The 21,283-nt window shown below is 41.0% G+C and overlaps 4 protein-coding genes across 4 annotated transcripts; 2 read left to right on the top strand and 2 right to left on the bottom strand.

Moving 5' to 3' along the window:
* Positions 1–541: 541 nt before the first annotated feature.
* LOC102716353 (ubiquitin-activating enzyme E1 2) lies at positions 542–6,355 on the bottom strand. The gene is made up of 7 exons (XM_006662588.3): positions 6,208–6,355; positions 5,813–6,132; positions 4,928–5,145; positions 3,161–3,955; positions 2,198–3,066; positions 1,562–1,994; positions 542–1,341 (listed from the first exon to the last, which is right to left on the bottom strand). Exons 2-7 carry the CDS (start codon positions 6,036–6,038, stop codon positions 745–747), a joined length of 3,138 nt encoding a protein of 1,045 aa, XP_006662651.2. The 5' UTR covers positions 6,039–6,132; positions 6,208–6,355; the 3' UTR covers positions 542–744.
* A 1,322-nt stretch (positions 6,356–7,677) lies between these two features.
* LOC102716631 (ferritin-1, chloroplastic-like) lies at positions 7,678–10,358 on the bottom strand. Its single transcript, XM_006662589.2, has 8 exons — positions 10,012–10,358; positions 9,569–9,652; positions 9,416–9,476; positions 9,202–9,289; positions 8,557–8,618; positions 8,352–8,417; positions 8,175–8,238; positions 7,678–8,065 (listed from the first exon to the last, which is right to left on the bottom strand). The coding sequence occupies exons 1-8, from the start codon at positions 10,290–10,292 to the stop codon at positions 8,022–8,024; spliced, it is 750 nt and encodes a 249-aa protein (XP_006662652.1). The 5' UTR covers positions 10,293–10,358; the 3' UTR covers positions 7,678–8,021.
* Positions 10,359–12,555: 2,197 nt separating this feature from the next.
* On the top strand, positions 12,556–18,206 carry LOC102708191 (protein DOUBLE-STRAND BREAK FORMATION-like). Its single transcript, XM_015842051.2, has 6 exons — positions 12,556–12,592; positions 13,478–13,755; positions 14,139–14,282; positions 14,798–14,939; positions 15,405–15,658; positions 16,824–18,206. Exons 1-5 carry the CDS (start codon positions 12,556–12,558, stop codon positions 15,578–15,580), a joined length of 777 nt encoding a protein of 258 aa, XP_015697537.1. The 3' UTR covers positions 15,581–15,658; positions 16,824–18,206.
* Positions 18,207–18,490: 284 nt separating this feature from the next.
* LOC102708476 (LOB domain-containing protein 12-like) lies at positions 18,491–20,115 on the top strand. Its single transcript, XM_015842042.2, has one exon. The coding sequence runs from the start codon at positions 19,431–19,433 to the stop codon at positions 19,902–19,904; it is 474 nt and encodes a 157-aa protein (XP_015697528.2). The 5' UTR covers positions 18,491–19,430; the 3' UTR covers positions 19,905–20,115.
* Positions 20,116–21,283: the final 1,168 nt, after the last annotated feature.

Genomic DNA, 21,283 nt, shown 5'->3' on the forward strand with positions numbered 1-21,283 from the left:
TGTTATTTACATATAGATCCTTCTCTTGCTGTTGTTCCCTATTTATATACCCCCATGAATATTGGTCAGGTTGCAGTACTCTGTAGGGGTCATGAAGAGGAGATTGAGATACGTAGTGTATATTGGAGAAGCAGTTGCATCTAACGAATTTAGTGTATATTGGAGTAGTTGCATCTAACGAATTTTCTCAACAGGCAGTGCAATACAGTGCAGAGAATCAAGTTGATGTTGGACAATGTCACGTTCAGAGGACAATGAACCCATGTGGTACTTTTAGGTCATAACGTGCCTACGCCGTGCATTCTCATATTGATTGCACGTTCTAAGCATGTGCTCCAGTTTTGTGTATATTGATGATTTTTAGAGAGAATGGATGAATATCACCACCCAACTAGTCTTTCCTATGTGAGATTCCTATGATTTATCATCAAAAGGAAAAAAAAAACTCAGGTGGTCACAGCATTTAACAAGTAAATTTAGGTGGTGCCATGATGCCCATCGAGAAGTGCACAAGATGCGACTGAACAAAACAGACACTTGGTTGTTCCATCGCAAACATGACATGGTAGGCTCATGCATCAATTATCAATACGGTGTCGTATCAAGCTTCATCTCAAGGAGCTCTATGAAGAAGGTAGCAAAGAAAATCAGTAATGTGGCTTAAACCCCACTTGGTTTACAGGCACAGGTGCAACCAACTTATACATTGTTTCTCTGATACGACCAAACACAGGTCAACGGGGTTCACCGGAAGTAAATTGATACCAGTGGGATGTCAACGTCATTGTCATCGTCGTCCTCACAGGCCACCACAACGTCGAGATGGCGACGGTACAGGGGCACCTCCACCTTGGCCACCTCCCTCGCCACATCCACCACCTTCTTGTCCAGCCGCTCCTTGTGCCTTGGGAACATGGAGTTGTACAGCAGCGAGGTGCCGCAGGATATGCTGTACGCATTGAGGCCCTTCTCCTTGAGCCAGTCCAGGAGCTCCCTCAGCGTGATGTTGCCAGTTATGGTCCAGCGGTCCCAGACAGTCCAGGCCATGTCCTGGTGCTTGATGGTCTTGGGTGGGACCGGCTCAGCCATGGAGAATAGGGGGATGGCAAGGTTTGCAAATGTGTTCCTGTAGTCTTCAACCTTGTGCCCACCAGCGAGTACTTTGTACAGTTCCAAGCAGACAAGTCCGGTAGCCATCGCAGTTGAGGTGGCTATGGCAGGAATGATCCTGCCAGCTATAAACTTGGCCTTCAGCTTGTCCACTTCAGGAATGCTGTAGTTCCTTGCCCGCATGTTAGCAAAACCAGCTATCACGTCCATATGGTAATTGGTGTCATCATCCTGCACATACATAAAAAGCTGCTTATAGACCAGCTCTAGGATCTGTGGAACTCTAGGATCATAATTTTGCTCATCCTAGAGATGGATGGTTGGGCACTCTCAAGGAAAAGCTAAAAAATTCACAAATTTAGCGTAAAAGCTACAGGGCAATATAAGCACAGATGAACCTTTCCAGGGAAACAAATCAAAGTTCAGGAGCAGATTGATATGATGTACTGACCTTCTCAAACTGTATTGGTTTCATGTGGAATCCTGGGGGCAGTGTCTTGGAAATTGCTTCTAACTTTGCAACAAGTTCCTCAATGACAGCGGCATCATCAACAGATGCAGAGGATAGGCTAGTAGCCTTCTCATCTGTAACTATCTTAACCCCCTGTTTTGGTTCGAAATCAGGAACAATCACCTTGTCAACAGCTTCAGCCAACTTCGCTGGGCTTTTGGTCCAGTCAGGTATTGGTATTCCAAATGTCTCTGCCCTTAAAATTGCAGCAGCCACAATAAAGTTAAGCTGACTTGGATCAGACGTCGAGAATTCCAGCGGTCGTGGGAACCGCTTTGGAGCAGACCAGAAAGGAGCACCAGAGCTGGTCATTGCATCTTCAGGGAAGGTGAATGTCAGTTGCTTCACACGGTTGGAGAAATAATCCTCAAACCTATGATGCACCATCAATAGAAACATTAGATTACTGTTTATATATAGTTCTGCAAAATGCACACAACAATCAAATGTCATAGCTTTAGGTGCAAGTTTCAAATTGTGGAAGATTCTTGCACACTGCAATAATGAAAAGCAAGCAGGTGTACACAGCTTATGACAATTAACCTATAGGTGTGCAAGAGAGAGGTGTAAGCTTACTTAAGACGTGCCCAGGTAATGCAATCTTGAAACGTCTCACACTTCTCTCTCTCGAGGCATTCAATAACACGCTCAAGCTGATCCCTAGCTTGTGCATCACCAGCAGTTCTTGCTGCAGTTGCATATCCGCTAGGATTTGACAGGAAAGCATTTACTTCAGTGGGGGTCTTCTCAAGTAAACCCTCAAACTCAGACCTAGCCCAGGTTAGGCAATGATCAATATTATGAGGAAATGAATGTACGGTACACATTGGCGCCTGCTTTTCAGGTGGATCTCTGGATGCCCCATAGTTCTCTGTTAGGTGAGGAATGACCATCTGTGTGTTACATTTAGCACCTAGAGTCCCAGATTCCAGAAGCGCCTTCTGGAAATATACACATCGGGAATCAATGTACATTCTTGCAGTCACATTGTCCAGGGCATTGACAACAGCATCCAGGCCCTCCCAAAAGGCATCATTGAATACGTTTTCAGTCTCAGGACTTGCTCTGTTCTGAAGGACCTCAACATGAAGCTTAGGATTGATTGCCATAGCAGCAGTAGCAGCAACTGTGGACTTAGGCTGCCCAATGTTCCAGTCACGGAAGAGAAACTGGCGACTGAGGTTGCTCTTTTCAATAACATCATCATCTGTCACAGTCAGCTTTCCATTCTCACTGCAAGAAATGCCCATCAGTGCAAGGTTCTTCAAGAATTCACATCCAAGTGCCCCAGAACCAACCATAAATATTTTCGCCTGCTCAAGCTTCCTTTGAAGCTTAGATCCAAAAACACTGATTTGTGCATCGTATCTAGTATTCTCTGGCTTCAACTCGCCCGGCTCCAACGGTTCAACAGGGAGAGATTCAACAGAATCAAAATAGAAGAACTGCAAAACCAAGAAAATACATTAATTTTTTTAGATTGACTCAAGAGTTTAAAAAAAGAATCATGTTGTTATCAAGAAGGTGTCAGATTCTAACTTGGTAAAGCGGATGGAATTTCCCTGAGCATGCTTTCACAACTTCCTGACCTACAATGCCACCAAACATTGCAGCCATAGGGTTCAGAACAGCCCTGGAACCACTTGCAAAATGGTGCAGAAGCTTTTTGTCAAGCTCTTCAAGTTTGCTATCACCCAGAGTCTCATTAATGCTAACAGCAAAATCTATCAGCTTTTGTGCATCATCAGTGGACCCAGCAATAGGGAATCGTTTCAGGTCACTCTTAAACTTATCCAAAGCTTGAAAAGCCAAATGCAAAAGTGGTGGACGGTCTAACTTGGAGAAATCGCTCATGAGAAACTCCCCTGGTTCCTTAATGGCCTCTTTCAAAGGTTTGAATTTAAGAACCTTTGGTGGCTTGACCTGAGTAACGATACCACCTCTAACATATGTCCCATATGAGCTAGTGTCTTCTTCTAGAGTAAAAGAATATGGCCTAGCATTCTTAATCTTTCTTGGTTTCCCATCATTTAGTTCAGTCATTCCATGGACTTCTGAGAACACAACTAAATCACCATCCTGGAACTCCAGACGCTCATCATCAACACAGGAAACAAGCGCAGGGTTGTCATTGCTGATCGATGCTACTATTCCTGTATGTGGCTCCTCTCCATCAACATCCAATACAGTGAACTCAGGACCAAAGTCACAGAAGACACTGCCAAAAAGGCCACGAATTTCTGACTTAATGAAAGCAATTGGTGGCTGATGGTTGTGGCAGTAACTGTCAAACTCAACTGCTTTCTCTAAGCTGATTTCAGTAAAGACCACAGCCTGTATATGCACATCAAAATGATCATCGTAAGAATAAGAAAAATATGCAATAGAAAGAAGGATTGCATGAAAATATGCAAGACACGGCCATCTGCTCCAAACAGGAAGACAGCTCTGAAATATTACCCTGAACAAACAAGCTTTTTTGCATGCCATGATAGTATGAAGGATTACAGTGGTGTTTGAGATGGCTGAGATTGAAGGATTGCAGGATTATCTGATTTTTGGGATAGCTATTTGAGCATATAAAGGAATGATTTAACTACTGCAAAGTTGAAAGTTTGCTCCAACAATACCAGATGAGGAACTTCTATAGAAAACTTTTGCACAAAATGCACTTTTTAGGAGCTACATGCCACAAATCATGATTGTCTCCAAGCTTTACTGAAATGCTGCGAGACTGTTCTGCAGCTTTACCTTAATTTTTCTTATCAGTAGTTAGCACAAATTTAATGAAGCTCTATGGATTGTGTAAACGGGTATAAGGATAGCACTAACTAATAAGGCCAGATCACTAAGTTCAACTTGTATGTGTTCTTGTGAATATTAAATTCAGAGTTCAACAATGAGCATAAGACAGTAAGAGGTGTTCCTTTGCCAAAAATCAAACAATTAAAGGAAGAAGACAATAATAATACTACAGCATCCTGAGGGCTAAGGGCCTAATGGTAGCAAGCAACATTAATTGCATTGCAAATATCAGGCAGAAGATGTATGTGGGGAAACTAGTAGCGGTAGATATGTATAGTTCATCCTACACATCAAGAAATTTGAAACTAAATACTTTGATTGCAAACTTTCTATAAAGAATAGCAGAAAAATTCTAGACTAGACCAAATAACAAGATGCACAGCCTGTTGTCACAACTTGCAGCTCACATGGAGCAAAACAACTACTCAAAATGAAAGATACAGAAGCAGAGCAAACAAATGGCAAGGAAGGAGAACGCAGATCAACTGCATCCTCACATACCTGAAAATTAGAAAGTTGCTCTTTAGTCAAATCACCAGTTATAGTAGAGATAATAACAGCATTATTGAGCTCTTGTAGCTTCTGAATACAGGCTTGAGCCCGGTTTTGACCAACATCCTTTTCTGATAGGAAGAAGTTGCTTGATAAGTCCCATAGATCCACTTTATCATCATCATGCAAGGTTACGGACTTGACTCCCGCAAGGACAAGGTTCTTTGCTGCAGGAATAAATTGGCATTAAGTAAATCGACTGCATCTGAAAGTGGGAAACAGGAAAATCCAAAGAAATGAACTATTAAGTAATTAGAATCCTCAATTAGAACTCTTCTAATTCACAAGGTAGACACTACTTGCTAAGCAGCTAAACATTACATAGTGAGTCTAAAGCATTTTAGCTTGTGGCATAGGACATAGCTTAGGAGATTGGCCAGACCTAACACAGCTTTGCTTTACGAATGAATCACCTAAAGGGGATAAAGAGGTAAGAAACCCCCAGCACACGAGGGGAAAGTTCAGAGTTGGTCTAAAGAATGGACAGAACAATCCCACAGGGCCAAGAGCATCAATTTGGTTGATAATTGATCTGATATAGAACTAGCAGAAATGGGGCAGTAACCCAGCATATGAGACCTTCACACACATTAAGATACGGAGTAACATTTAGCAATAATCAGTAGCGGTACTTGTTTACGAAGTGATATTGATAGTTATCTATAGTGAATAAGATCGAGTGGTCTAGGGGGACAGAAAATATCATGCAATTCACTACATGTTGGCCACTTTGCAAATCACTACAGAAAATGTATAGCAGTAAATAAGGTGGATTTTTACGGAAAGAAAGAAAGAAAGAAATAATGAGATGTGGGGTTGTGGAGTCGGGCATACCGATCTCGGCGCCGAGTCCGTTGAGGCCAGAGACGAGGACGTTGGAAGCGAAGAGGCGCTTCATGGTCTCGCGGCCATAGACGGCGAGCTGGCGGCTGTGGAGGTCCTCATCGATCTCGGGGGTTCTCCCGGTGGTCATGTCGTGGTTGTCCTTGGCGTCGGCGCGGGTCTTCTTCTGCAAGTCGTCGACGTCGTCGGCGAGCTCCTCCCGCTTGCGGGTAAGCATATAGTGTAGGGCGCCGCCGAGGAGGCCAAGAAGGAGGAGAAGGCTGAAGGCAGCCGGCGGCGAGAGGTGGCGCGTCAGATCCAGGTCGAGACCTCTACAGCGAGCAAGCGGGTGTGCGTGAGACGGAGAAGAAGGGGGTGGGGAGAGGAGGAGGATTCGGAGACTCTACCTGCTCCTCCTCTTCGCTTCTCTTCCGAGTTCCGATAGCTAGCTAGGGTTTTCTTGGAGGGGAGGGCTAAACTGTAAATACTTCTTCTTCTTCTTCTTCTCTTTCTCTTCTCTTCTTTCTCTTTTCTCTTTTGTGAGCAAGCAAGGAAGGGAGGAAGACGATGGCAGTAAGTGGGACCCAGCCCAGCCGCATAGAGTGAGTGCTTTCCTTGACGTGCCGGTCATCATCTGGCATCTGATTCCATCCATCTACGCCCAATAAGGAAATGCTTACCGTATCTTTTTTATACATGTCATAATATGCCAGTTTCATGGTAGTTTGGTTAGTTTGGTTAAGTGTGTTCTAATGTTTACATTTATATAGCTTAAATTAAGGTGAGACTTTGAGATAAAAAGATATCATCTTTCTCATATTTCCTCACCATACAACATTAAATATTTAGCTAAAATGTTTTTTAATCTAAGTGCCCATTGCCTAAATGAGCAATGGGTGCTTAGAAAATTTAGCCCAATGTTATTTCTCCAATGTATAGCATATATCTCATATATTTTCTCTTTTCTTTCTTTATATATCTCCTTAGAACACACGTTAGAGCTTTCTCTAATGCTTTGGAGCTGCCCTAATTCATAGGCTCATATCCGCGATGCAGATAGAAAAGCCAAATCTATTTATCTATATATTATTTTATTAAAAATTAACAAAACTAGTTTTTTTTGATAAATTACAAACTAGACCCTAACAACGAGTTGGACATTATATATCATCTACTGGTTGCAGCATAAGTCCAATGTGACAAACGTCTAAGACAAGCTAAGACAAGCAAATGTTCGACTAATGATAGTCATCACATGTACCGGTAGGTGGCAATTTATCTGGAACAGGGCCCCGCATGTAAAATGGCTTATGAGAGCACGTACAATAGCAGACTATAAGCTAGCTCTAAGCATATTTTAAAGAGATAAAAGGGAAGAGAGGTGGGCTGCTAGGGCTACTAATTTGTAGCCAGCTGTACACGGACTCTGACATATGAGACCATGTACTAATGTTTTGTATATAACTATTGTATGAATTGGCTGTTAAATTGACTATAGATAAATTGAATCCAGCATTTGGCAATACTATTGAACTTGCTCTGAGTGAGAAGAGAGGAACAATTCTGCATATGCCCCCTGACAAAGGATAATTGCAATAGTATTTGGCGATACTATTGTGACTTACTTTATCATCAAATAAAAAACTTTAAGAACGACTTGTTATTTTTATATTTATACTAAATTTTTAAATAAGACAAGACAGATGATCAAACGTTACGAGTGAAAAAGTCAAACATGAAACTTTATATTTGTACTGGAATTTTAAATAAGACGAATGATCAAACTAAATTTTTATATAAGACGAATAATCAAAGGTTACAAGCGAAAAAGTCAAACATAAAACAGAGGCATCGCTCAAGCAAGACGAAACATCAAGTATCACCACAGAACAGAAGGGATTATTGTATTGTTCTGTCTTATTGGCTGCCAACAAAATCTCTCAACCAACAAACATGTAAATGTAGTAATGTGCCCCTCCAGTACAGCATCAACATGTATTTTCCTTTTTGGTAGGACGCGCGACACATACATGATTCTCAAGCTCTACTAATAACCTAACACAAGGGGAAGTGAATGACCTATTGTCGATTCATTCACTTCAATGCTACTGCGAACTTAATTTGGCGAATACACAGACGACGACTTCCAACTTATTTTCTTCCTTTTACCCGCATGACCCCATGGATGGAAGAAACCTACTAATTTCACCGTCTCCTCAATTCAAGCCTCCTCCTCAAGCAGCTTCTGATCAAAGTGCCACACCCCTGCAACACAAGTAACGTAGCCAGCAACAATTCATGAGTGAAACCACGGGTCAACACTCAACAGAATGATGCTACATCAAATCAAGTATTTTCTGATAAACACACTAACCATGCCCCTGTCCCACTCTTCTGAGCTGGGCAACGTACTCAGAGATCTTCTTGATGGCTTCAACCTTTCAGAGCAAGAGACATATTTTCACCAAACTATAATATACTAAAGCATAACAATTGAACAATTTAGCATCTGAAGAGAGGGTTCAACATTCAAGTAGGCAGAGGGTTTTACCTGCTCCTCAAGGAATTCACTCTCAACAAAGTCAGTTAGCTGGGGATCATTGCACCTTGTTGCTACCTGTTGATTTACAGCAACACATTTAGAACTTTCACCATATTTTTGTTTTGTAACATAGGGTTAAGAATTATAACATATATACTTGTCAAAAAACATATTAAATCCATGTTCAGCATCACTGCATAAAAGAACAGCTTACACTGTGCAGGTTGTGCAACTTCTCGTTGACCAGCTTCTCAAGCGCCAAAGCCAACTCCATAGCTGAAATCACAGGTGAGCCAGAGGTTAAAACATAGGATACACTAAGTTCCTACAGGTATAAGTATATAAACAGCAACAAACAACAATGGTGGTGGTGGCAGTGTGCAAATTAGCCCTTGAACTTCTTAATATTAGAAACAATCAAATTTATATGGACAGCCACATATGAAATCAGATTAAGGTGAAGATTCCCCATAGAAAAACGGCGGGTAACACATTTCACAGAAAATATATTTTTATTTATTTTAGGCAGTATTATAATACATTTTATTTTACCATATGTCCATATGAAAGCACGAGCATTCAACTAGTTTGACATAAGGATTCAACAGGAAAACTTTTTGAAAAGAGATATTTGATGGCAAATGAGATTGTCCCTGTTGAATCTTGATGTCAAATTAACTCATTCAACAGGAAAGTTCCCTTGTTCTTAAGGATCCCACCACATAATTTTGACATACATAATAATCAGGCACTACTCAAAGACAAATAAGCTTTGCATATATGGCACCCATGTAACAGAAGTACAGAACACATACCATGATATGAAAAACACATATAGCACAATCAGAAAGCAACTCACCATACAATGCATCGCCTTTCTCAGGATGGTCGAACTCTGTTAAGGGCGTGACAATGGACTGGAGCCTCACCCTTCCTCCACGCATGTTCTGACAAGAAAAGAGCACCGCAGCATTAGGCTCATGGGTATATGATAATAGTGCTAGAACAAAAATGTTTGCCGGTGTGCCGATTGAGGTGGGCGCAGAAGAGTTAATAATATATAAGTATGTTACCTGGTACTTCATGAGCTTCTCAGCGTGCTCCCTCTCCTCATCGCTGGATTCCTTGAAGAATCTGAAGGAGCAAAATTCGAGGACATCATAAGTGATAATTATCCCACACAGTGCTTAGTTGCTGATGGGTAAAGGAGGCTGGTGGTGGCTTACTTGGCGAAGCCCTTGAGAGCAACGTTGTCACGGTCGAAGTAGGCGAAGAGGGAGTGGTACGCGTACGACGCATTGTACTCCACACTGCAAAAAGATGAATCCTTTAGGATTTTATTCCAATTCGGGATATACTCTTAATTAGAACGGGTGAATGTATTCTAAATTTAGCTAGGCACAGCGTCTTATCTCTGATTTACATAATTTGTGGCGGATAAAACCTTGTAATCCGTTGGTCCTTAAATAGAAGGGAAATGTTTGGGAAAATCTGCACTATTCTATTCAGCAGAAAAAGGCGCAACCGGGAATGAGAAATCATAATCATGGGATGAAAATCCATCCATTTACGATTTCAAACCACTTGCTGGAACCAGAAAATGAACGAGGGGCAGAGACAAATTTTCTATAAAAAAATGGAAAACAAAGGCAGAGTGAGGAGGACAGACTTGATCTGCTCGTTGATGGCGGCCTCGCACTCGTCGACGAACTTTTGCCTAGCAAGAGACAGGTCCTTGGCCTGCGGGACGAGGGCGAGCTCCCCCTTGAGCTCCTCGAACGGCTGGAACAGCACGCCGCTGAGCACCTCCTTCCCCTTTCCCGCCGCCCTGCACACCGGCGCGGCTCCAGCAACACGCGGCACAGGAAGGCTGACAAAAGCGGGCGCGCCGGCGATCTGGGGGGGCGGCACGGCGGCGGGCGGAGAGGAGGCGGCAACCCTAGGAAGCATGACGACGGCGAGTCAAATGGAGGGGGGCGTGTGGCGTTTCCGGAGAGCGGGGTGATTGTGCGGTGGTGGAGGGGGGAAAGATAGAAAGGGATTGATATAGGCGCGTGGAGGCGACGGATGGGCGACACGTGGAGGGCGGAGATGGGGAGAGGGCGAGGGAGCGCGTGGCGGGCTCGTGGCTGGGCAGGATATTTAATTTTGGGCTGCTGGTTGAGCCTTCCATTCCAGCCCACACCTTAACCACTCGCTCTCCTCTCTTCTCTTCGTTTCATCTGCTCCTGTGTTTTGCGGTGAAACTACGGTGGAGTAATCCACCTGTCTTTTATTCTTCAAAATGAGTAAAACATATCTATGAAATCAACGGTCAATTCTAAGTTAATCGAATTTCACTTTCATCATCACTAGCAATTAGCTTCAATCTAAAACATAAGATAATATCAGAGAATAGTTATCTATCCAGATCTAGTCATCACTATTATCGTTGAATCCAATAATGATAACATCAGCACAAGTCCATCCAACATAACACCTTTAAGAAGTTTTTAATATTTAAAATGTCACCATCATTAGTTTTCACCCAAGAGAGAAGGTTTACGACGTCTTTCTTCGATAATATGTGTGACATCCATATGGACTACTAACGTCTTCCTAATTTTGCGATGATGTGTCCATAATTGATTATAATTAGTTATAGTATAAAGTTTATGTGTTTATCGTTTTCTTTCCAAATTGATTAATTATGATTAGTTGTAGTATAAAACTTTCGTCGAGATAACATGCATGCAATATGGTGCGATTGGTCAATATAGAAGGCGCTAGACAATACCATATATGAATGGTGCGAACAGCATGGACTCGGAAGATTCCGATGGCGATATTGCATAAAATGTCATGAATGATTTGGAAGTTTGTACCGTGGAGACCTCACGCATGCTTTAAACCAGACTATCATATACTTTCTTGCCACAATTATCATAGCTTTTACATTCTAAAGTAAATTTTTGTTGATGTACACATCTTCATCAATATTGTACATATATTTTATTTTATAAAAATAATATATTTTACTGACTAGAAAATTACTGCTATTTTGATAAGCTATGCGCCCTTGTACGATTGTCTACCATAATTTTGTCACCCTCCTCTTTGTCAAGAGTTCAGAGGAGTGAGAAGGGATTATATATCGCAGTTAGTTTTTGATGTTGGTTTTTCTATGTTTTGTTTTGTTTTGCTGGTGGGAGAAGATAAGAGTGAGGTCCATGTAGTACAATGCATACCACCTATCACGTATGTGGGCGTGTGGAGGCCTCACGCGCAGCGTGGACCAGATTGTCGGTATTATCTCCATCACAATTATCTGCAGAATGTATTTTTCTTTATTTATTTATCATCTTTTATTTTCTCATCATCTGTCCTATTCAGTATGGACATTTCTACCTCTCTGTATGTTATGTTGTACAAACGTCCATCTCCATCTCTCTCTCTTCCCGCATATATATGCCAATGCCATCCACTTGTTTGCTTGGCTCTCTTTTTTCCTCACAAAAATAGAATACATCTTTTTCCATTCGTATTAGCTGGAAGTTGGTCCACTGACCAGACATTTTGTTCATCTCCTGGAACGAGCTAGCGTAACCAATTGTCATTTCTGCGCCCCCAAAAATAAGATCATTATGGTAAAACTGTTCACATGGGTATAAATTCTAGTGTAATTTATTGCTAGTTATTTTTTTAGTTATAATTGACCTGTTGATAGCGAAACGTTCGTAATGATTTTCTCAGTATCTGTACTGTATTTCAATAAAAAAAGGGCAAAACCGATTATGTAGTATCCAAAGATCCCCATCCTCATTTTTAGCTTGTATTAAACATAAATGAAACGACTTATTCATAATTAAAAATAATTTTTAAGTCAAACTTTTATATACATGCATGTTATTAACGATCTAATCATCTAAAAGCAGAAACAAGAAAAAAAACTACGATTAAAATATTTTAAAATTAACTCCAATTTTAAGTTTTAAACTTTAAATTTTGCATTCTAAGCAAAAGCAAAAATACGAGGTTTCTGGTTTTCAGTATTATAGCATCGAAGTCATTGTTTGTTTTTTTTAAAAAAAGTTAAACAACATATTTTTAAATTTAAAAATAATTTATGAATAAAAAATTATATATGTATTTTTAATGATCTAAAAGTCATTTTTAAAAAAAAAACTTTGATAAAAAGATCCCTAAATTGAATTTTAGAGACTTTTGAGTGGGGATGGGGGAGCTGAAGGGCATGGCAGCAGCAACGACAGGCAAGTAGAGAATTGATGGATGCAATCCGATAGAAATGCTATATACACGAGGGTTCATGTTATTGCTATAATCATGAGAGCTGTTGAGGATCGACTTCGATAAGCCACGATATGGTTTGAAAAATCTCACAAGATTTCAAATATCTTTAAAAAAAATAAGGGTGGTATATCGCATAATTCCGGGATATGGCACGGTTTTCACATCCAAACTTGACTGCTCATAATGATCATGCCATGCGATTATCAATACTGTGAGAGTTGCCATAATTATCGCAAGAAATAACATGGTATATAACCATTGGATACCACATGATTTCCCTTCCATAACCATAGCATTTTCATTCAGTTTTTTAAAAATTAGATTTATCCGTTTTTGGAGTGATAATCACTATTATCATTGACTATCGGCGTATCATTGCCTCGTGGTTTCAGCCCTAAATATGATATTGCAAACCCTGATATACACTAATGAATGCAACTTCCGGTGCTATTAAAGTGAGCCAGCGCTTTCAATCAATAATATAAAGCTAAAACCAGGATTACTCGGTGCTACAAAACCAGTTTTGCCCAAAAGAAAATGCTATAGCTTATACTTTTAATAAGCAAGGTAGGTCATCTGAAATCTGAGTGGACGGAACTCCTTTTTTTTTTCCCCTTAAACTCATTACATATAATAATATGGGCCTTGTTCTCTATGAAGGCATATGGTGGGCCTGGCCTCCTTGAAATCACTTATTAATACAAGCCAAGCCCAGCCCAGCCCAGCCCACTTAAATTTCCATTTGTCTTCACCTTCGCCGAGGCAGAGGCAGCCGGAGAAGCGAACCCAATGGCCGCCGCCGCCTCCCTCCTCTCCCTCTTCGCCGCCGCCCTCTCCAACCGCAGGCACGCACCCTTCTCCTTCTCCTTCTCCTTCCTCTACACTCACTTGCCCTGCTTCACTCTCCCCGCGCCGCAGCTTTGGGGACCAGGAGCTCCGCCTGCTCGACGCCGCGCTTTCCGCCGGCGCCGACGTCCCCGCGCTGCTCCACGCTCGCTCCTCCGCCCGCATTCTGCTGAACGAGAGCGCTTCCCAGGCATTCTCCGTTCCCGACGTGGGTACCACTAGGCTCTCCATCGCCGACTTCTTCGCGCGCGCCTTCGCCCTCGCCGGGGATGTCGAGGTGCGCACTCACCGCTCTCTCCAGTCTCCACCAACGAGGATGTGCCATTAATAATGTGCATATAATATCCCCTAGTTTTTTTGGAATACTTTACTTTTACTTGCTATACAAAAATCTACTACTGTACTGTTATTGATTTCGATTCAGATTGTAGCCGTGTTACTCACTTCTGGATGTAACCCTGTTTTTTCCAATGCGAATCACATCATGTTTGGCACAAACTAGATTACCACATAACACCCATCAGTCACGATGATGCCCTTATTTATATTCATCCATTCTCCTCGTGCAATGAGACATTCTGCTCATGAGACAGTAACCTAGCTGTGCTGCGACTTCTTCTCTGTCACTACCTCACTAATTCTGCTTATGTTGATCACTAGAGCTGCCTCGCTATGAGATATGAAGCTCTGCTTCTAAGAGAAGCCACATACTCCCATGACCTTCATCTGCAAGTATCCAATCAAGAATGGGTAACTTTTGCCAAGGACTGTCTCGATAATGGTTTTTACACCATTGCTTCCAAGGTACTTTGATTTCGGTTCTACCTATCTCAACTTAATTCTTTCTATTAGTCAGCATCTAAACAAAGCAGATGATACCTTCTAGCTAATACTAATGCTATGTTGCTTTGTCACGTGCTACAGTAGCCAGAAGATCAGAATTAACTCACAAAAAGATAATTTAGTACCAAAATTCATACTTGTACACTTATTCACAGGCCTCACATCTTGGAGCGTGTTCTGATTCTGAACAATGTGATGGATGGTGTTTGATGGCTGCCTGCTGTTGATCTTGCTAGTATCTTCTGTGCAAACTTAACGCAAATAAATATAGATTTATCTGTAGAACGACACTGTCACACAGTAATGCATTTCCTTCTCTGCATCCTTTAGCAGTTATGGTTAGCTGATAACCATGCCAATGGGTGAATGTGAATCTACTCAGCTGTATATAATTAATTATGTTGAAGGAGTACATCGCAGTGCTTCAATTTTTTTTTTTGTGTAGACCCCTTATTCTACCGTATACTACTTTTTAGGCTTTTGCAAATGCTCTTGTGCATATTGATCCAAGCCGCCCAAGATACTTGGACTCAACCAATTCTATTGTGAACAATGGCAAGATCAATGGTATAAGTGGGCTCCAAAACTTCACCAAGTCATTATCTGCGCCGCATTCTGGTGTGTTTTGTAATACCATTAAATAATGTAAATTACATGTTATTGTGTTGGCTTGTTAGAATGAAGTTTAGATTCTACTCTTTGTGCTCTAACTGCCTCCTTTATTGTTTCTCCAATGCAGCCAGTAAACTAGTAAATGTCAAGATTGGATAAATGTCACTAAATGTAATATCATGACATTTCTCTATAGAATAAGGATTACCGTAAGCTGAGGATGACTATGTTTTAATTTTCTTTTTAATTTAAGGAACATCTGGCTAGTTTAGTTGTTTTTGTTAAACATCATCCATAAGATACTACATGGTGTTAGACTTGACTATGTGTTTATTTTTATTGTGTCTGTTATTCTGTTGGATTGACAAAGCATTCCTTGATCATAGCACAAGTCAGGGAACTATATCTTCTATTAGATCTTTCAAGGTTTGGAACTTATTATTTCTAATACTGCTGCTTGTACTATGACAGTTCAGACACAATCAGCTGAATACATGAAAAGGAAAGCTTCAGAGTTTAATGAAAAGAGCAATTTACACTTGGGAAAAATAAAGGTCCCAGGAAGTTCGATGTTTAAGCTAGGTATCAAAACCAGGAACATACAGAAACTACATCATAGCCGGAAGAGGAATCTGGAAGAGTCCTGAAGCAATCTTGGTGTGGCGTCTTCCATAGACTGATAAGAGTGGAATGTACTTTCATACAATCTGATGATGCAATAAAAGGTGAATCTCATGCCTTGAATTTACTTATTTGTTTGCTAACTTCTCAGTTTAGTACTTAGTACCTAGCTGTGCATCTGCAGCACTTTCATCCGATACAGATTTTATCCAATCCCTTATGATTATTTGCTCACTACACTTCTATAGCTCAACATATCCCCATCTTTCTATCCACTTGCTTTATTCCTTAAATACAGCCATACAGCCATATGTATCTATCCTTATCAGATCTATCCTTATCAGATTTCAATGATGAATGTGCTTTGATTAGTACAGAACAAGATCACTTTGAATTTCCTGTTTGTAAGATCAGTAGATAGCGATGTAGGTTATGTAGAATCTATATGTGAGGGTGATGTTGATACTTGGTAGCATATGCACATTTAACTCATTCCCATCTTCTTTGGTAAGCAGCATCATACATGTGTTGTGCCATGTAAAACTTCTTCTAGTTACATTTTTGTCACTTTCAAATAGTTTAATTGATATTATGCCTCTGACCAAATCAGTCGCAACTTCTCACTCCTTTAAAATAAAACCAAAGCATCTTTACTTTGTCATAGGTAGGGGCCGAGGGATCGAGGCCCATGGGCCCAACCCCCAGGCAGATAAACAGTACACGTGGTACTGTAGCACTAGAGATAGGATAGGATTAAGAGATAAAGTTAGATTAGATCAAGTTAGTTACTTAGGGATTAAGTCTCACCATCTATATAAGGATGGATTGTATCGTCATTTTAATCAAGCAATGAATTAGAGTTAGTCTTCCCCAATCTAAGTCCCTCTCTCATCCCTAGCCGCCGTCGCCGCCCGGCTATCCTCCCGGCGGTGTTTACCCCCTATGAACCCTAACCCATAACATACTTCTAGAGCATTGCTTTGCGAAAAATGAAAGCACTGAGTAGAATATCACTCCTGGTCAGAAATTTATTTATTAATCAGTCTCAGTGAAACGGGATAGCGGTATCTGCCTACGTTGCATTACATTATTGCATAGAAATTCCTGTTGCTTATTCACTGTAAAAGATTTTGTTGATTCTAATATTAAGTACAAGTTGTTCTTATTTACCATGGCTTATTTGGGTTGATGCAATGTGGGCTAACTATGTGCAGTAATACTTAATATGCTTGAATATAATGTGTTTGCTTTGATTCTTCATTCAATTAGGTGAGAATTTTCGTGCACTGGGAATACTGATGCTGATATCGTGGATGGGTATTTGGGATCCTGAAACAATGAGCATGTCAGTTGCTTCTTCTGCTGCTGTTTCCCTGGGAAAGTAAGCTGCTCTTTCCATACTCTGAATGTTGTGATGTACAGAGCAATATGCTATGTTAATCTTGCTATGTTTTACACCTCTGCATTAGGATCATAGGGATTAAAATCCAGTGTTGACTGCTTGAAGTATTTTTATTTTCTTTTGAGATGATCTATTGAATAACTTCTTGATGTTCATTTCTGGAAATGTTTATTATACACAGCACGAAATGATATCATAAGACATGGAATTAGCTATGTTCATTGAAGAAACGATACATTTATATTTTATAATGGAATAGCAACGATATCTATTGGAAGCACATGAAAATCTAGAAGGTAGGTATTGAGAGGTAATCATCTGTACGTTGGAATGCCATGCACTTGAAAGGCACCTGACATGTGACAGTGTCGTAGACGGATACACCCAAATCTTTCAGACTGGATCCTGATCCAGAGCACATGAGAATGTGTGACTTGATCTTAACTATAGTTCACACAACATGAAGCTAATATTGATTAGTGGTCCAGAATCCAGATGGCAGTATCTTGGATCGTAGTATGCTAGTATATCCGATTGTGAGCGTCTCCATGGGAACAATTCGTTGTGTTGAAGAAACAAAATGTCTGTTCCATGTGCAGTACCCTAGAAAATAGGAATTGAGTTAAATGCAAAATACTCTAGTGGCGTTTAGGACAAGATGTAAGCGAAAGGCTAGTCTGTCATGTGGGTGATCACTCAGTTAGTCTAATGATCTAACCAAGCACATGCATGTAAGGGGTTTTTATTTTGACTGAAATAAAGCTGAAGAGTTGGCGTGCAACAGGTTTTACTTTCCCGGACTTGGGTGCGTGGTAAAACACATTAATTGTCAGCGACTTATTTGGCTGTCGGCACCGCCTGAAAAGTGTTGAGGGCCATAACCCGTCCTTTAGGGTTTTTGACAACAATGCCATGTGGACGCACGCATAGCAATATCGGCCCTGAGAAAACTGATCCACGTACCCTATTTCAACAACATTTTGCCGCAAACGAAGGCAGGATTGCATGCTCTACTACACCAACTCTCACACAAGCCAGGGAAAATAAACGCACGAGAGGTAGGATTTTGTCTTTGTGTTGACAGGTCCAACAATAGTATTATTGTTTCCTAGCATATATTGCTCTAGCTAGCACCAATTTGTTCTATATATCATCTACACTGGAAACATAATCTGTGCAAAATTACAATATAAGGGGGGCGTAATGGACTCTGCATCTATCATAAATTCATAATTAAGCAGGGGGGGGGGGGGGGGGCGCATGGGTGTCTGCAGTACATGTCACCACCTGATTGAAACCAGAGGTACCATTCGCATTTTGCAATACTAGTAGCTCTGTCTGTACCCACAACCTAATAATGTATGCTGTCCATGAATAATGCTTATCTTAAGACATCCTCAGTTTGATGGATGTTGTGTATTGCGATGCACTACAAAGTCCTAATCTCGTCCTTGTTGGAGAGCTTCTCCAGCGTGCATACGTGTCATTTCGTTTCCTCATGTTGGCTGCTATCATGCGTGTATGGGATAAACAAATAGGTGTACTAATGCTTGTCGTTTTCTCATGTTCTATTAATCTATGATGCTTGGATTAACGAATATTTTATATCTACCTACTATGTCAAGTCCAATTGCTAGTGGCTAGAGTCTTGAAGAAACGTTAATGGTTGATTTTACTGCTGATATTAGTGATTTGTGCTATGTAAGAATTTTTTACGTGGATTGTGCTGAATAGTGATCCATCCAATTAAACTAGGTAACATGGAAGTGTTTCATCTCAAGGTCAACTCTGAACGTGCTTATGAGCTAGCAGTAATTGTCCAGTATACCAAAGGTCAAACACATTGCACTTGACTATTTACATAACATATACTAGTACTGCAGTGGTGTGCTATACGCTAATGCTACTAGTACGTTTGAATGAACTTGATTACCAGCTGTCGCAGCTAGCTAGATTTCAACTAATCTGCCGATCGGCGGTGCATGTGGTTTGGTACATTAGTTAAAACAATTGGTTTTGTGTGGTGTTAATTTGAGTTGCTGTGAAGTGATCGATGTCTGCAATTCACATTGAAGAAAAGAAGGAAGGCGCGTATGTAGACTTTTGATATCTTATGGCCGGACTTTATGAGCTGAGCTGCTAATCTTGATTAGTAGCTGCTAAGTAGAGACAAAAACAAGTCTGAGAACCAATGATATGGGTGGATGCATGTAATCCATGCATCCAGCAGGGCATTACTTCATCGTTAATTAGCATGCATGTTAGTATGATCGAAGAATCACTATATATACTGAATTGTATACACTCCTATTTTGCTTAGTACTAGTTTAGTATTATGTTTGTCGTGATTAGCAGGCTAGTTGTTGTGTTGCTGAGCTATAAAAGAAGAAGCTGTGGCAGCGTGCAGCCTCCCCTCTGAAAGCTTCTCGATCCTCTGCATCATATCGCCTTCAACTACTACTACTCTTGACGCCATGGCCGGGAGCGGGACGCCGTGCGCGTCGTGCAAGCTGCTGCGGCGGCGGTGCACGTCGGAGTGCGTGTTCGCGCCCTACTTCCCGGCGGAGGAGGCGCAGAGGTTCGCGATGGTGCACCGGGTGTTCGGCGCCAGCAACGTGAGCAAGATGCTGCAGGAGGTGCCGCCGGCGCAGAGGGCGGACGCCGTCAGCAGCCTCGTCTACGAGGCCAACGCCCGCGTGAGGGACCCCGTCTACGGCTGCGTCGCCGCCATCTCCTTCCTCCAGCACCAGGTCTCCCACCTCCAGAAGCAGCTCGCCCTCGCCCACGCCCACACCGCCACGCTGCAACTGCAGCTGCAGCTTCAGCACCAGCACCAGCACCAGCTGCAGCAAGATCATGATCAACATGAGCATTGCATCCTGCAAAATGCTCTTCCCCAGCTGATGCTGCAGGACGCATTCCTCAAGAAAGAGTCCATGTGGACCTAACGATATGACTCTTGTTTAAGCGTCCATTTGATCTTTCTACTTCGATTTCTATGATATAAGTATTATCGTCTCTTCTGTAATTTCCCAAAGGATGGGAAAATTAATGAAGAAAGAACAATTTGGTGAAATTAACCTACCTCGTCTCTCCATTTCTGATCAAAAGGCTTTCTGAAGCACCTGTTCACTTCGCGAAGAACCGTATTATATTCATTCAGCTCACATGCACTCCACGACAAGTTTCAGACACACCTTTTTGCTTTCAGAGATATTGTTGTTTGCTAATTAAGGGTCAGTGGTGTGAGAGTGGGACATGTTAATTTGGACTTACATATGGTCTGTACACAGTAGGATCCAGATAATACGTGCACATAAGTACACGAATTAAGCATCTCAAACCACCCCGAACTCCATTAAGTAGCAGTAGAGCTGATGATATGATACATCTAACCAATGGGAAGGCCTTACATGACCTACTAGATTCCCAAGTTCTGTGCACTGGACATGTGTCCTTTCTGAGCTAATATGTGTATATTTGTTGCTTACCTGGATCGACTTCACTGATACCCCATTTGTCCTGTCCAAACAATATAATGTTAGTGTTAAATTAATGCCCAGGACAGGCATCAGAATATGCGTTGGGTTGATATTACAAAACAAATGGCGCCGGGTGCATGCCTCGTGTCATCGAGGGACCAAAGCGGACAAAACCAAAGGTTGTTTCCATCAGTTCTTTTATGGTTTTGTTATTAATGATACATGGAGATCAAAAGTCCTTTTTACCAACCATCTTGTTTTATAAACCTGCCCATGATTGGCTTGGTGCTAGCTCTAGTCTCAATCTAGGACAAACAAATTAAAGGATCACTTGTAGCCCCCTCAATTCTGTATCTCATGTATGTACAAGTTCATGCGAAAATGATATTACTAGCGGATCCTCCTTTACAAAAAAGATTACTTCCTAGTTAAATCTTCAAATTTTAAAGTATTAATACTTGCAAAAATATCACTCTCTCCATCCAACAAGTATAGCATTTTTTAAAAGAGAGGACATATTACAAACTAAAATACTTTAGGAACATTTTCCCTCAAAAAATATATTTTAATAGTTTTCATAAATACCCAGACAACATAATAATATCGGTGTAAATGTGCATATTAGAGAACATGTAATTTGCAAGTAAAAGAAGGATATAAGATTACTAGCATATACTCTCTTTAGTTGAATAATTCTTACCATTTTGGACAAAAGATTGTCAAACTTTTAAAACTTTGACTATTAATAATTTTTAAAACATTTAGTTTGATAATACTAGAAGAAATCTGTATAGACGATTTATAAAAAGTATTCTAGTAAAAGTCATTTATGTATTTTTTTATAT

The sequence above is a fragment of the Oryza brachyantha genome, chromosome 11 (assembly GCF_000231095.2).
Source record: "Oryza brachyantha chromosome 11, ObraRS2, whole genome shotgun sequence".
NCBI classification, from domain to species: Eukaryota; Viridiplantae; Streptophyta; class Magnoliopsida; order Poales; family Poaceae; genus Oryza; species Oryza brachyantha.